This window comes from Carettochelys insculpta, chromosome 5 (genome assembly GCF_033958435.1).
Source record: "Carettochelys insculpta isolate YL-2023 chromosome 5, ASM3395843v1, whole genome shotgun sequence".
Classification (NCBI taxonomy): Eukaryota; Metazoa; Chordata; order Testudines; family Carettochelyidae; genus Carettochelys; species Carettochelys insculpta.
The window spans coordinates 129722399-129739153 of NC_134141.1; the positions used below are offsets into that span (position 1 = coordinate 129722399).

General features: G+C 52.4%; 1 protein-coding gene across 2 annotated transcripts in view; it reads right to left on the reverse strand.

Moving 5' to 3' along the window:
- LOC142013287 (carbonic anhydrase 9-like) overlaps window positions 1-5155 on the reverse strand; it is a 61970-nt gene extending 56815 nt beyond the window's left edge. For both annotated transcript variants that reach the window (XM_074994459.1, XM_074994460.1), the window contains exon 1: window positions 4936-5155. In XM_074994459.1, coding sequence (XP_074850560.1) covers window positions 4936-5038 — 103 coding nt within the window. In that variant the 5' untranslated portion in view covers window positions 5039-5155. The remainder of the gene's footprint in view (window positions 1-4935) is intronic.
- Window positions 5156-16755: the final 11600 nt, after the last annotated feature.

The following is a 16755-nucleotide window of genomic DNA, read 5'->3' on the forward strand; positions in this document are numbered from 1 at the left end:
GGTATGCAACATACGTACCTGCTCCATTACCCTCCCACTCCCACAGAGCCCCATCCCCGTCCATTCCACTTGCCCCCTGCTCCAAGGCAGCACTGGAACCTGGATTACTCTAACACAAGACCCCTAAGACCTCAAGAACTGAAGGAGATCTCCATATCACCTCCATCAGTGTCAGACAATGCCAGGGATACCTCTACGCACCTGAACAGTGCTTAGCCCTCATGCCAGGGCACATACCTATATAGTTGCTCCCAGAAGATGAGGGGCTTTGACCTCCCAGATTTTCACCCTCCTCCTCCTCGTGCACATGGCTTCTATGCTGCCTCCTGCCCCTATCTCTCTGTCCTGGCATATGCCCTAAGACAGTGCTCCTCTGATGTTTCTTGGCACCCCCCTGCACATATCCCACACCCCATGTTTCTTCCCCACTGCTCTCTTACCACTCCACCTTCACATAGTTCAGATTAAGCTTCTCCAGGATCCATTGCCCTTCCATGCAGGCAGAGCCCACAGGTAGGGCTCTCCAGTGCATGCACCATCTGTGTGGGCCTTGCTCCTTCTCTGCCTGAGCTCACTCCTTCTCTGCACAATAACCTCAGCCATGTTTAGAAATCTTGCTCTATTGCAAACCTTTATACAGTCTAATCTGCATCTAAGTGGCCATTGGAGCACCCACCCTCCCCAGAGCCCCAGGCCTGCCCCTCTGGCACCAACGGGCAGGGCTCTTCCCACTATCACACACACAAACCACACCATTCCAGTGCATCTCCTAGCACAGTCGGAGGAAATGATGCAACTGTGGAGCGTAACCACTCCCCAGAACGCTGCCTGTGCAGATCCCTCAAGTTCTAGTGCAACTCTATGAGGTTAACCACATACCACAGTTTCCCCTGACTCACCCAGGCCCTGATGCAAGCAGCACTTCCAGCTAGCAGCATGTGCTAGGAGGCAAGAGGCAGGATGCAGACCCCTGGGGTGTTCACAGCACAGCACAGCACAGCACAGCACAAAATATCTAACAGAGTGACGGAGGGCAATGCAGGGACCAAATGGAGGTAAAGAGGGTGTGATGGAGTTTGTTTGGGGAGCTGATTTGGGGTGAGGGTGACAAAGGGGTGAGGAAGGAGAATGATACTGTGGTGAGACAGTAACAAGGATAACAAAGGGAGTGACAGCTTCTGACTGCACAGCACTGTGTAGCGTCCTGCCTGCAACCCCTGCTCTGAGCCCATTGCTCAGTCTGCATAGGCCTGGGGTGGGCAACTTACAGCTCATGGGAGTTCTGTGTCTGGCCCACAGACAATTTGTTTACCTTTGCCACTTGCAGGGTTGCCACATTCCACTGTTCCATCTATGTAGTTTTTTCTTTTCCTACCAGTATTACTAAAGTGATGCACATGTAAAACAAGGGCAACACTGTTAGAGCCATGGGCTCCCTCTGCATCCAGTCACAGCACTGCTACAGTTCAACTGACATATCCCACAAATTTTAGGTACACAAGCACAGTTAGTAAAACTACCCTATTAAGGGAAATCTTCTTGGTGCTCACAATCTTGAGACGAACACATGAGCGGCCCACTGAGATGAAGGAGGGCCACTCATGAAGCCCACTCACTAGTCTTGGTTGCCATTGCTGGACTAGGCTCTCCAACAGCACACACTGCTGTGTTCTCAATGCTTGCCTGGTTCTCATCCGCTAGAGCTGCTACATTATCTCTGAGATCCCAGGAACACCCTGTACATGGACTACACAACTGCAGCCTCTCTCTTGTATCAACGCTCCTGGGAGCTTGTTTCATGGAAACATGACAGCACCTGCTGTGTTCAGTTACAGAGCCATGCAGCACGGACACCTCTGCATCCCCAGTCCCTGGGCTCAACATCAGCCCCCTCAGCATCAGACTGGTAGAGCAAAGATCCTTATCCTCTGCCAGAAAACATGCAAGGCAAACCCAGTATCTAGTGTCTTTCATGGAACAATCACAATAATACAGACAGCACTGCATCTACAAATGCAGAAAGTGACAGACCTTCAACAACATAGACTAAGTGATAATGAGTCAGGACGGTAACCTGATGGCACAAAGCATAGGTTAAACTCACAGAGCAGTGACCGTCCAGCCATCGGACAGAGAAGAGAGAGGAAAAAGAAACATTCTACTCTGATGTCCCGCAACAGTGGAACAAAGGAAAGTCAGACACCAACTATCAGGAATCCAAAGCAATAGCTTCCCAGAATAAAGAGCTGCTGGACCTTGGAGATAGCAAAAAATGACCCTATACTATGGAACCCCCTGCTCTGGAACAGGGATGGCCAGACACAACAAATGGATTCAGGGGATTACTCAAACCTGGGCAAACTGTATCCCCTCCTCTATCAGAGGCAGGAGTGAGATGTTTTGTTCTTGCACTTCACACTAGCCAGTGATGATAGCTAAGTGGAGGGGAAGGGTAGCTCAGTGGCTTGTGCATTGGCTTGTGCATTAGCTTGCTAAAGCCATGTTCATTCCTTCAGTAAGCCATTTAGTGCCTGGGGCAAATAGATTAAAAAAAAACCCACACAGACACACACACACACCCTGTCAGAGATGATGCTTAGTTCTGCCAAGAGGGCAGGGGACCAGACTCAATGAGCTCCCAAGGTACCTTCCAGCTCTATGAGTTATGTATCTCCATATTGTTATTCAAAAACAATGAGAAGTCCTGAAGCACCTTACAGACTAACAAATATTTTGGAGCATCAGGTTTTGTGGGCAAAGCCCGCTTCGTCAGATGCATACACACTTGGATGGGTCTTTGCCCACAAAAGCTGATGCTCCAAAATATCGGTTAGTCTATAAGGTGCCACAGGACTTCTTGCTGGTTTTGAAGACGCAGACTAACTCGGCTACCTCTCTGGTGCATATTATTGTTAAGTCCAACTGAAGTGTGTGACAACTCCTGAAAGCTGCCTGCACTGAGACATAGCCACGGCCTCTCCAAGGTACCACAGCCCCAGGCTTTGTACTATGATGTGGTCGAATTTGGTTCTCCACCAACATGGAGCACGAGCGATGCTGTTTGGAAAAAAGCATCACTGCACTTTTCTCTCCCACTCTCCAGGTGTCTAACTGATTTCTCAGGGGGTTGAGGTGGGTTCTGTGACAGCCCAGCACTGCACTGAGGGGCCTTAGAGGTGTGTGTGAAATGGCACAGCAGTGCATATGAGCAATCTCACAGCTGAGAGAGCAGCGCTACAGACCAGAGCTACCAGAAACCAGCTCAGCACTGGAATACCCATACAGCTGTTTTAAGTCCGTCCCCATAGGCCTCCCCTCCCCCGCCAACACCTCATTGCATATCTGGCTGTGCCACAAATCTTGACAGAATTGCTGGCCAGGCTGAAGTCTGAGTTCCTGACTGTACCAGTCACATGCATCACTTTCCCCTGTAACTGCCTCGTTGACATTAATCCCTTTGATCTGACGGAAAAAGGCACTAAGTGTGTGCAGGGAGGTGGGGGGCCCAGGGAGGAGAAGTGGAGAGTGCAGTAGATGGCTCAGCAGTTGTATGCAGGGGGCAGGCAAAGAGAACAGGAGATGTGAGGAGTGTGAATAGGGTGGGAGGAAACGGATTATGCACTATGCAAGAGGTCAGTCTACATGACTATTGTGATCAGCTGTGGCCTTAAGATCTGCCTGTAAGTCTATGCCCATGAAGAGGGGACTCAGGTGAGTGGAAGGGTCACAAGATTGATATGCGGTGGGGGAGCCCAGCAGGGTCAGTAAAAGGGGTCATATGATCTATATGTGGTGCAGCTCCATGCAGGGTGAGCTGAATGGAGCACAGAACCTCTCTGTGGTGGGACGCCCTGGGGGTGAGCTAAAGGGGGAACAGGCTCTGCACGTGGTGGGGGCCTGTGCAGGTGAGCCGAAGGAGCGGGAGAAGGTCTCTGGAGCTGTGTACACAAATGCTTCTTTAATTGGCAGACAGGGCAGAGTGCCTGTTGGGGAGGTGTTGCTGTGGTTATATCTGACCAGCCTATTCCAGTTTGTAGCTGTGCTGGGTTCACCAGGCTCAACACAGCTGCCAATCTTCCCTGCAGCATGGTGCCATTTGTGGGTCATGTCCTCTCTTGTCAAGGTGAAGCTGAGAGAAATTCCCTCCCCACAGACAGCCATCTGGTGGGGGTCCCCAGGCTTCGCTGCTCCTGCAGGGGGGTTCCTGACTATGTGCACTGGGTCAGCAGGTGCTGAGAGACAGGAAGTGGATCTGGGATTTGGGTTGGGGGCAGGAACCAAATCACTGTCTGTGCGGGGTCATTCCTCCACACAGAGTTCTCACCAGCCGCAGGAGTGCGATTTCCAAGGAAGGTGAGCGGGATGGTGAATGGCTCCTGGGAAGATCCAGAGAGCAGAATTAGAGTGAGACTGCTTTACCCAACAGCCTAGTGGACATTTGCCCCGTGACGCAAACAGGACGCGCTTCATTCAGCGCTCCCAGGATGCGGTAGAGCAGGGGGGAGCAAACCTTTTACATGGGACCTCACTTTTCATCCCTGCAATTAGCAGGGCCCCCCAGCCTGACCGAGGCAATCGAAACCCACAGATATTTCAGGTATGTCCATAGACACAAACACACCTTCTAGCACCTGTCAGGAAATAAGTCTGTAGCAGGTACCAACTATATAAATCAGCATTTAACTGCCAATACACGTGCATAATATTTCAGCAGTTTCAATGAGCTGGATGAACCTGAGACCCAGCAGCTGCCTCCTGCGCCCCTCCCCCCTTACAGAATGTCACGCTCCCCAAGGGGGCTCACCCCTGTTCAGAGAGCCACCAAGCAGCCCTGTGGGGAGCAGGAGCAGCGCCAAATGCCCCGCAACTGCTCTCCCGGCAGACTAGAGCTGTGCTGGCCGAGGGCACCAGAGCGGGGGTCGGAAAGCTCCTCACCTTCCCTCTTGGGGTGAGCAGAGTCCTCTGAGCCACGCTCGTCCTCAGCCCAGCCCAGTGCAGCCAGCAGCAGGAGCGAGAGCCCCAGCCTGGCGCAGCTCATCCTCCGAGAAGTGCTGGGGCGGCGGGACGGCTCCACGTCCCCTCTGCAGAGCCTCCTCCGGCTGCCAGGGCAGCTGTGAGCGCGCCGGGCAGCGAGCTGAGCGGTGTCTACGTGAGAGCGAGCGGGAGGGGGCAGTGACTCACGCAGGGCCTCGTTACCTTTTATAGAGGCTGCAGGCAAAGTCTGCTGGGCAGGTGAAGGGTGAGATCCGGGCTGCACTGGCACTTGGCGAAAGTTCAGTGCCGTGGCCTGCCGGGGCTCGGAGCTGCGCCACGAGTGGGCGTACAGAGCCGGGCCGTGGATCAGCGCCGGAGGACGAGCCCAGAGGTGGAAGGGACCTTCCATTGCTGACAACCTCCCAGCCGTGCTCAGACACAGCCCCTGAACTTCCACAACCACAGCTCCTCTCCCCAGGAATGGGGCTAGGGACAGACCCTCTGCGAGCCCCACAACCACAGCTCCTCTCCCCAGCAATGGGGCTAGTGACAGACCCTCTGTGAGCCCCGCAACCACAGCTCCTCTCCCCAGGAATGGGGCTAGGGACAGACCCTCTGCGAGCCCCACAACCACAGCTCCTCTCCCCAGCAATGGGGCTGGGAACACACTCTCTGTGAGCCCCACAACTACGGCTCCTCCCCCCAGGAATGGGGCTGGGGACAGACCCTCTGTCAGCCCCACAACCACAGCTCCCCTCTCCAGCAATGGGGCTGGAGACAGATCCTCTTTGAGCCCCACAACCACAGCTCCTCCCTGCAGCAATGGGGCTGGGGACCGACCCCCTGTGAACCCCACAACCACAGCTCCTCCCTCTTCAATGGGACTGGGGACAGACCCTCTGTGAGCCCCACAACCACAGCTCCTCCACCCCCAGCAGTGGGGCTGGGGACAGACCCTCTGGGAGCCCCACAACCACAGCTCCTCTCACCAGCAATGGAGCTTGGGACAGACCCTCTGTGAGCCCCACAACCACAGCTCCTCCCTACAGCAATGGGGCTGAGGACCAACCCTCTGTGAGCCCCACAAGCACAGCTCCTACCCCCAGCAATGGGGCTGGGGAGAGCCCTTCTGTGAGCCCCACAACCACAACTCCTCCCCCCCCAGCAATGGGGCTAGGGACAGACCCTCGGCAAGCCCCTGTGGGCACAGATATCTGTGGCATGACCACGACAGCGTTGCAAGCCGCAGCCTGCACGCACCCCATGCATGATCAAGGCTCACAGCCCAGCTCATCTCTGTCCACCACTTGTCCAGCAAACCCCTATTACTCCCGGGGAAAAATAACCCCAATTATACATACAATGTGATGGGGGCAAATTTAGATACAACAGATCAGGAAAGGGATCTTGGAATTATAGTGGATAGTTCTCTGAAAACAGCCACGCAGTGTGCAGCGGCAGTCAGTAAAGCAAATAGGATGTTAGGAATTATTAAAAAAGGGATAGAGAATAAGACGAAGAATATCATACTTCCCCTATATAAAACTATGGTACGCCCACATCTTGAGTACTGCATGCAGATGTGGTCTCCTCACCTCAAAAAAGATATACTGGCATTAGAAAAAGTTCAGAAAAGGGCAACTAAAATGATTAAGGGTTTGGAAAGGGTCCAATATGAGGAGAGGCTAGACAGACTGGGACTTTTCAGTCTAGAAGAGAGGAGATTGAGGGGGCAATATGATAGAGGTATATAAAATCATGAATGGTGTGGAGAAAGTGAATATTGAAAAGTTATTTACTTGTTCCCATAATATAAGAACTAGAGGACACCAAATGAAATTAATGGGTAGTAGGTTCAAAACTAATAAAAGAAAATTTTTCTTCACACAGCGCACAGTCAACCTGCGGAACTCCTTGCCGGAGGAGGCTGTGAAGGCCAGCACTCTAACAGAGTTTAAAATAGTAACAGAGAGGAAGCCATGCTAGTCTATACACTATCAAAACAAAAGCAGTCAAACAGCACTTTAAAGACTAGCAAAATAGTTTATTAGGTGAGCTTTTGTGGGACAGACCCACTTCTTCAGACCATAGCCAGACCAGAACAGACTCAATATTTAAGGCACAGAGAACCAAAAACAGTAAGCAAGGAGGACAAATCAGAAAAAGATAATCAAGGTGAGCAAATCAGAGAGCAGAGGGGTGGCGGGGGGTGGGGGGGAAGGTCAAGAATTAGATTGAGCCAAGTATGCAGATGAGCCCCTATAGTGACTCAGAAAGTTCCCATCACGATTTAAACCATGTGTTAATGTGCCAAATTTGAATATAAAAGCCAGCTCGGCTGTTTCCTTTTCCAGAATGGTGCGAAAATTCTTTTTCAGTAACACACATACCTTTAGGTCATTGACAGAATGCCCCATTCCATGAAAATGTTGACTAACTGGTTTGTGGATCTGGAGTGTTTTGATGTCTGTTTTGTGCCCATTGACCCTTTGTCTAAGGGAGTTAGAAGTCTGTCCAATATACAAAGCATCTGGGCATTGTTGGCACATGATGGCATATATGATGTTTGTAGAGGAGCATGAGAAAGTGCCTGTGATTCTGTGAATAACCTGGTTAGGTCCAGGGATGGTATTTCCAGAGAAGATATGTGGACAAAGCTGGCAGTCCCCTTATTCCTATGAGCAGATGGGAATAAGGGGACTTTGAAGTAGCCGGGGTCCTTTCAAAAAGGAGCCCCGTCAGGACAAGCCGTGCGGCTGCGAGCCACGTCAATTTCGAAGTGCCACGGCTGCCCGCATGCTAATGAGGCGCTGAATATGTATTTCAGTGCTTCATTAGTAAACTTCGAAATGGCCACTTACATAGCCATTTCGAAGTTTGGGGCTAGTGTAGACATAGCCCCTGTGTTTAAGGTCCTAACTGACAAGTTTAATTTTCCCCCGTAACATGGCCACTGGTCTCCGTTGCCGATGGAGTAGTCTCAGCCGCAACACTTGCAGGGGCTATCCAAGCCACCAAAAATAACTGCACCCTTAAGGGAAAAGGACCCTGTCTATATCTCATGGGCGCCTGTCATTTCATCCTTTGGGAGCAGCTGGCAGAGAAGAGGTGTGAAATTGCACAGCTTTGCCAACACCTGGCTGATACAGAATAAGCTGCCACCTTGGCCACAGCCTGTGCCCAGTCCTTGTGACACAATGTTGAGACTTTAGAACAGAGGTCTATCCCCAAGGTGATTAGTCAGGCTCAGTCCAAGCTGGCCACCCACCTGGAAGCAGCCAGCTGGGGGGTGTACAGTGCAAAGGTCTGTCGAGCGCTTTATGCAGACCTGGATGACTGGGATGGGAACATCTGGAACAACCCTATGACCCCGACCCTGACAAACCAGACCGCCCAGGGCCCAGGGACCCTGGGTGGGATCCTGATCTGGACTTCCCTTACACCCCCCGAAAAGGGCCCCCAGAAACCAGGACAGTGCAGGTTCGGCCAGTCATTAAAAACGGAGCAGAGCCCACAAAGTGGAGGTTGTGAAATCGGCTCTCACACCTTTTCCTCATTTGATATGGCGCAACTCAGCGACCGATTCCAAAAGTCCCCGCAGAGTAACTCTCTCTCTTGGCTTGCCACGTAGCTGACAGTGGCGCCCAGTCAGTTATCCTCAGCCCCTCTGAGGCCCGCTCCCTCAATTTGGGGCCCGGCATCAGGCTTGAGGACCCTGAGGAGGGGCACAGCCTTATGACTGCTGCCCTTGCTTATGTCCTTGAGCATATTGCCAGAGAGGATGGGGCAAACTCACCCAAAACTGGGACAGTCCCAAAACCCTTGAAAGGGCTACGGCTCGCCTCATAATGAATCATGCCCTGGACCATCAGGCTGCAGACCCATGGAGCCAAAGCCCCTTGGAGGAGGTTTGGCGACCCCTGGTCAAGGGTGCTCGGGGGGGGGGTGGGAGGGTGGTAACCAGGTCACGCCTTATGGCCATGGGTGATACCCTCCTTGGGGATCTGGCTGGTCCCACCTGGGCTACCCTGTTACAGCAGGTTTTAGCAGCCCTGAGTCTTCTGCTTCCCCCAGGGGACACCGGACCCAGTGCCCCGACCCTGCCAGATCCTCAGGCCAGTAGCATCTCCTACCCCTGGCTGTAGTTGGAAGTGGCCAAAAAGCTTAAATAGGGTGGCTGCGTGGGGCCCACTGGATGTGGAGAGGTGGCCCTCTGGGCCCAACTCATTGGGATCCCCGATCCAGAGGTGTGGGTCACCTTTAATGACCAACTAACCCATTCCTGTTTAATTGACACAGGGGCATAAATTTCCATGCTGAACTGCGCCCTGTGAATGGGCCCACTTCCCCAGGCATGTATTTCAGTAGTCAGGATCACCGGACAACCAGCTCGCCTGATGGTAATCCGTGTTAAATGTCAGCTCCCTAACAGGAGGGAAGCCTGTGGCCTAATGGCTCTTGGCACCTCCGACATCATGGGCATTCATTTGCTTTGGGGACAGAGTTTCTGGGACCAGGATGGGTGGTGGTGGAGCCTGGGAGTTAACCCTCTCTCAGCAGCGTGCATATGGGCCTTGGCCACGGCGCCCCACTTGCCTCCCAAGTTGCAAATAGTCTCTCGTCGGCAGTATCCGGTGCTCCCCCAGGCCTGATAGGCCATTATGCAGCTGATTCCAGTATACCAGCAGGGAATACTGGTGCCCATCCACTCGCCCTTTAATAGTCGCATGTGGCCAGTAACCTGAACCCCCCAACCCACCGTATGGACCCAATCAGCCACCAGGTTTTAACCCTCCCTCCCACTCATGGCCCCAAACTGCCCCCAACCTTTAACCTTTTCCAACCTCCAAACCCAAGGTTCGCTTACCTTTCAAAAGCAGTGCCACCTGCTGCCGCTCCTGCACCCAGCTCTAAGAACAAATCAGAGACTTTCACCTGTATTTTAATGAGAACTTAGTGTCCCTCTTACAAGTTTTCACCTATGAGCAGAAAGTTGGGAATGAAGTGTGCTCGTAGAGTGAGGGGTGAAGTTATAACTTTATGCAACTCCCTCAAGGATATGAGCATGTTGCCAGAAAGGACAATGGGATGGACCATTGGCTTGGGGTGCGGGTCCCCAAATGTCCATCCATCCCACTATTGCCCACACTCTCCTGGTTAGCACCCTGGCGCAGTTACCACCCTAGCCTAACACCACCCAGTATCAATACATCGATGACTTACTCATAGGGGGCCAAAATCCCACTGATGTCGCAAATGAGCTGGCAGCACTACGAAAGTACCTGACCCAGGTCTGGGGCCTAGATACCCTGGAGGCTAAAGTACAGGGACCAGCACAAACTATTCACTTTTTGGGGTTTCCCTTAGTGCTGGCCTCCATGGGGTTCCCCACGAGGGCATGGACACTTTCTCTATGCTGCCCACACCCACATCCAAAAGGGAGCTGCAACAAGTTCTAGGGACCCTAAATTTCTGGCGGTGCCATGTTCCTGGATTCAGTACCTTGGCGCGGCCTTTGGATGCACTTAAACGGAAGTGCACCCAGTGGGACTGGTCTCCCACACACAAAACAGCACTGCAGCTCCTTATCCAGCAGGTTAAGCTGTTCCAGTTCTTGGCCCCCTTTCCCCTGAGGGGTGGCTGAAGCTGCATGTCCAGTACAATGACCATGGAGCCTGGTGGGACCTGTTCCAGGAATGCTCCCCCGGGAACCTGCACCCCAAGCCAATTCAATTTGGAAGCTAGGGGTGGCAAGGGGCCCAAGCCAACTATCATCAGTAGGAGAAGGCCTTACTCAGTGCTTTCCTGGCTCTGCAGGATGTGAACGTGCGCATTGAACACTGGTTCCTCACTTTAAAAATGGTCTATCCCATTGTCCGCGATGCCCTATGGGATGTTCCCTTCCCAGAGGGCCACGCCCAGGCCTCTACTGTCCAAAGGTGGGTACTAGGGATCCATGCACTGGCCGAGTGAATTCAGCCCTTGGGCCCTAACTAGGTAATCATCAATCCCCTAGTGCTACCCTATCCTGTAGAAACCACTCAAGAATTGGCGGCCTCCCCAATAACAGAGGCACCCCCTTTCTCGGGCCCCAAGCCATGGGTTTGGTTTGCAGATGGTTCTGCTGTCCTGGTTGGGGGAAAATGGAAAGGGCAGGTGGCTGCCATTCACACCTATGACAGTCTCTCTGTCACCCAACAGGGTGAGGGCAGTGCACAAACCACAGCACTCTTGGCTGCATGCCTGGCACTCCGAAATTAGGCTTTGGTGGTTTACACCAACTCGTGGGCCGTCTACGCAGGTTGCACGTGTTGGCTCCCCACTTGGCAGGCCCGAGACTTTACCACTAGGCTGGGGGACATGTGGGGTCACTCCCTGTGGAAAGAAATTTGGGATTATACCCAGACTACCCCCCTGGCAGATTGGACATGTGGACGCTCATAGCTGGTACATCACTCCGAAAACCCCGTGGAATCACTGGGCAGACCAAGTGGCCACGGTGCGCCTTGCCATCCCTTTTACAGAGGCTCACACAGAGGCCCTGGGTCGCTGGCTCCATGAACACAATGGGCACCTGGCTGCACAGCCACTCATCCACTTAGCCGCGGAACACCAAATCCATTTGCCCAGGGAAGTAACGCGGGGCATAGTACAAAGCTGTCCAATTTGTGCCATGGGCTATGTCTACACTAGCCCCAAACTTTGAAATGGCTACGCAAATGGCCATTTTGAAGTTTACTAATGAAGCGCTGAAATGCATATTCAGTGCTTCATTAGCATGCGGGCAGCCGCTGCACTTCGAAATTGATGCGCCTCGCCGCCGCGTGTCCCGTCCCAACGGGGCTCCTTTTCGAAAGGACCCCGCCTACTTCAAAGTCCCCTTATTCCCATCAGCTCATGGGAATAAGGGGACTTTGAAGTAGGCGGGGTCCTTTCGAAAAGGATCCCCGTTGGGACGAGCCATGCGGTGGCGAGGTGCGTCAATTTCGAAGTGCCGTGGCCGCCCGCATGCTAATGAACCGCTGAATATGCATTTCAGCACTTCATTAGTAAACGTCGAAATGGCCATTTGCGTGGCCATTTCGAAGTTTGGGGCTAGTGTAGACACAGCCATGGTGGGGCAAAGGTGGGATGGGCAGTTGCAGGGCTGCCCACGGCCCCCACTGTAGCACAGCTGGCAAATTGATCATGTTGGGCCCTTGACCCCCCGCCCCCCCATGCCCTGGCAAAACTGTTATATCCTAGTCATGGCTAACATATGTACCACCCTCACTCTTGGTGCTGCCCAACCTCAGGCAACGGGGGCAGCGGTTGCGTCTGCTCTCGAGTCCTGGTTTGTCACCTTTCCCCTGCCCAGCCATGTTGAGTTGGACAACGGCTCACACTTTCAAGATTGGGAGGTGGCCCAGTGGGCCAAGGAGCCTGCCATTCAGTGCATGGGCTACCATCCCTATAACCTTAGTCAGCTTAAACTCAAAAGCATGCATACAAGAAATGGAAACGGGGACAGTTGACTAAGGAGGAATATAAACATATGGCTGGAGAACGCTGGGGAGTAATCAGGAAAGCAAAAGCACAATTGGAACTGCAGCTGGCACGGGATGTGAAGGGTTTCTACAGGCATGTTAACAACAAACAGGTTATCAGAGAAGGTGTGGGGCCATTACTGGATGAGAGAGGTAACCTAGTGACAGATGGTGTAGGAAAAGCAGAAGGACCCCATGCTTTTTTTGCCTCAGTCTTCATGGTCAGCTCAAAGTCAACTCTCACACAACAGGCCTAGACAATGCAGTATGGGAAGGTGGAGGGCAGCCATCTGTGGGGAATGAACAAGTTCTGAGATATCTAGAAAAACTAGATGTACACAAGTCCATGGATCTGGATTTAATGCACCCCAGGGTACTGAGGGAGTTGGCAGATGTCATTGCTGAACCTTTGGCCATTATCTCTCAAGACTCTTGGAGACTGGGAGAGATACCGGATGACTGGAAAAAGGCAATCATAGTGCCCATCTTTAAAAAAAGGAAAGAAGGACAATCCAGGAAACTATAGACCAGTCAGCCTTACCTCAATCCCGGGGAAAATAATGGAGGGAATCCTCAAGGAATCCATTTTGGAGCACTTGGAAGAAGGGAAAGTGATTAAAAGTAGCCAACATGGATCCACCAGGGGCAAGTCCTGCCTAACCAATCTGATTAGATTCTATGACGAGATAACAGACGCTGTGGACTTGGGGAAGTCAGTGGACGTGATATACCTTGACTTCAGCAAAGCTTTTGATACAGTTTCCCACAACATTCTTGTCCATAAATTAAGGAAATATGGATTGGATCATTGGACTATTAGATGGATAGAAAGCTGGCTTGACGGTCAGGCCCAACAGGTAGTGGTCAATGGCTCAATATCTGGATGGTAGTCGGTTTCAAGCAGAGTGCCGCAAGGCTCAGTTCTGGGGCCAATGTTGTTCAACATCTTTATTAATAACTGGATGAGAGACTGGACTGCACCCTCAGCAAGTTTGTGGATGACACAAAACTCGTGGGAGAGGTAGATACATTGGAGGGTAGAGAGACAATCCAGAGGGACCTGAATAAATTGGGAGGACTGGGCCAAAATAAATCTGATGTGGTTCAACAAGGAGAAGTGTAGAGTCCTGCACCTGGGGCAGAAGAATCCCAAGCATTGTTATAGGCTGGGGACCGACTGGCTCAGCAGCAGGCCGACAGAAAGGGACCTAGGGGTTATGGTGGGTGAAAGGCTGGATATGAGTAAACAGTGTGCCCTTGTAGCCAAGAAGGCTAACGGCATATTAGGGTGCATTAGGAGGAGCATTTCGAGCACATCTAGAGAAGTGGTTGTTCCCCTCTATTTGGCACCGGTGAGGCCACATCTGGAATATTGTATCCAGTTTTGGGCCACCCAGTATAAAAAGGATGTGGATGGGCTGGAGCACGTTCAGCGAAGGGCAACAAAAAAGATTAAGGGGCTGGAGCACAAGACCTATGAGGAGAGGCTGAGGGATTTGGGCTTGTTTAGTTTACACAAGAGAAGACTTAGGGGTGACTTAATAGCAGACTTCAGCTTCCTGAAGGGGAGCTCTAAAAAGGATGGCGAGAAACTGTTTGCAGTGGTCTCAGATGGCAGAACAAGCAGTAATGGTCTGAAGTTGAAGAGGGAGAGGTGTAGGTTGGATATTAGGAAAAGCTACTTCACCAGGAGGGTGGTGAAGCATTGGAATGCGTTGCCTAGAGAATTGGTGGATTCTGAGTCCCTTGAGGTTTTTAAGTCCTGGCTTCACATGGTCCTGGCTGGGATGACTTAGTGGCCGGAGCGGGGGTGATTCTGCTTGAAGCAGGGGGCTGGACTAGATGACCTCCTGAGGTCCCTTCCAGCCCTCTGACTCTATGATTCTATGAACACTGGTAAGATCCAGTAGCTCAGCATTGCTACAAAACAGAGGCTCATTTGTTCTGTGGAGGAGGATGCCACTCCTCTGAGTGGCAGTGAGGGCAGGTCCCCAGTCCCATTGCTGGGGGAGGGAGGAGCTGTGGTTGTGGGGCTCACAGAGGGTCAGTCCCCAGCCCCATTGCTGGGGAGAGGAGCTGTGGTTGTGGGGCTCACTGATGTTGCCGGTGGGCACCTTGGGGTGGGCGCAACTGCCCCCCAAAGGCAAGATAGTCCCCATTACCATCATAGGCCATGTTGCCCCCAACATTTATGAAGTGGTCTTCCCCCCAAGTATCCTGTTTTGTTAACTATTCCAGCCACTTGGCTAATCATGTAGACGGCACTGTGCTTTTTCCACAGGCCTCCCCAGCTTTGTCGCCAACAATGGGTAAGTTATACCTATTACCTCCAGGAAACGGATGTGTCTGCCTAGCGTAGTGTGCACAGCAAGGTGTCATGTCAACCGGCCACTCGGCAGGAAGTGGAATCATGGCCGTGGACGTGTCGCCGCCTCATCATCGACTGGCAAGGGGGCACCTGTGGCTGTTGCTGTGGAACTGGGTGGTTGTGGGGCTTCATCCTCTATTGCCATTGTGGAAAATATAATCCTATAGGCCTCAGCTGTATGCAAGAAGAAGACTGTTTCCAGTGTATTCTGTTGCCTACCCCCGATCAGGAAATTATGCCTAAGTCTCCTACGCCCCCTTCTGTCACGTCCTTAGGCAGTCCCCCCACTTCTTCCCCCATTAGTTTTACTTCTCCAGCATTCTCCATTGTTTCTAACCCTCTTTCCTTTTGTGCCCTACTGGCCAATGCTCTTCCCTCTGATTCCCACACCTTCCCCAAAGCCCCGGGCCCTTTTACGTGTGCCACCATCAGGTCTGCCAATATGTCAATAGTACAGGTCCTGTTACAACACATCAGTGGCATCAAGTTTGCTCTAAAAGTGCCCTGCCAGTGCCCTGGTGCTTCTACCCATACCATTAATAACCAGGCCTTCTTTCACCTCATGTTTTGGGCTAACACCACAGTCTCATCCATGTTCTTTAGTCACCTGGCGCCCGTATGAATCCGCTGTTCTTTTAATGTGTCGCAAGTAGAGTCTGACCTTTACCATCCATGGCCAGGGCCACGCCCACTCTGAGGTCCCTGCCTCAACCCCATGTACCCATCTGCAGTCAGCAGTACCCCCAAATGTCACAGTCCCCTTGCCCGGACCCCTAGCTCCATGGTGGGAGGAGCACACCGCCTCACGCTCTGTTATTGATAATGTCACAAGTTTTAGTGCTGTTGCCTATTTTCTCCAGAAGGATTGGCTTTTGTCCACTGCTATGCCTAACTGTAGCAAGGGCTCTGCAGTGGCCAAACAGCTCCTGTAATGGCAAAGGCCATCTTTGTTTAACCACTCTTCCTGCCCCAAACACAACCTTTGGAATGCGGCACATACCAGATTGGGCCTGGGATTTGGGCTTGTTTAGTTTACACAAGAGAAGACTTAGGGGTGATTTAATAGCAGCCTTCAACTTCCTGGAGGGGAGCTCTAAAGAGGAGGGCGAGAAACTGTTCGCAGTGGTCTCAGGTGGCAGAACAAGGAGCAATGGTCTGAAGTTGAAGAGGGAGAGGTGCAGGTTGGACATTAGGAAAAGCTACTTCACCAGGCAGGTGGTGAAGCACTGGGATGCGTTGCCTAGATAGGTGGTGGATTCTGAGTCCCTTGAGGTTTTTAAGTCCAGGCTTCACAAGGTCCTGGCTGGCCTGACTCAGTGGGGGTGGGGTAACTGGCAGCAGGAAGACCGAATTGTGCAGGCTATGGGTCACATCGTGCAGGGCACCCTTACTTCATTCCACAACCACCTTAGTTCCAACACCTTATTGTGCGGGGTGGTGCGGGACACCAAAGCAGTTATGTTTTTGCTGTTTAATTTTTCTCCAGAGGCATTTCCCAAGCCTCCTTGAACACAGCATGTAGACAGGTGCAACTCAGCCTTAACCTCCACTTTTCTTGCCTTATTCAGGACCTTTGACAGTGGTCCTGGCCCTTGGCATGGAACGGACCCTCCATGCCCCCTCACTTCTGGCAGTATATGGACTATGTGGCCACGTGGGAAACTGAATGGGCCAGATGCCACACCTCCCTCTGTTCTTTTTGGGTCTCGGGAGTCCAAAGTGGAAAATGGGGCAACCGCCACCCAACTAACTCCTGGGCTCACCCTGGTGTGCTCCCTGGGATGGATGCCTACTAACACGGACATCTATCGGTTCTGCGCACCTCCTGGGATGCTAGTCCCCATGCTATGCTGGGTGCCCTCAGGGTCACTGCGCAGATCAGGTTTG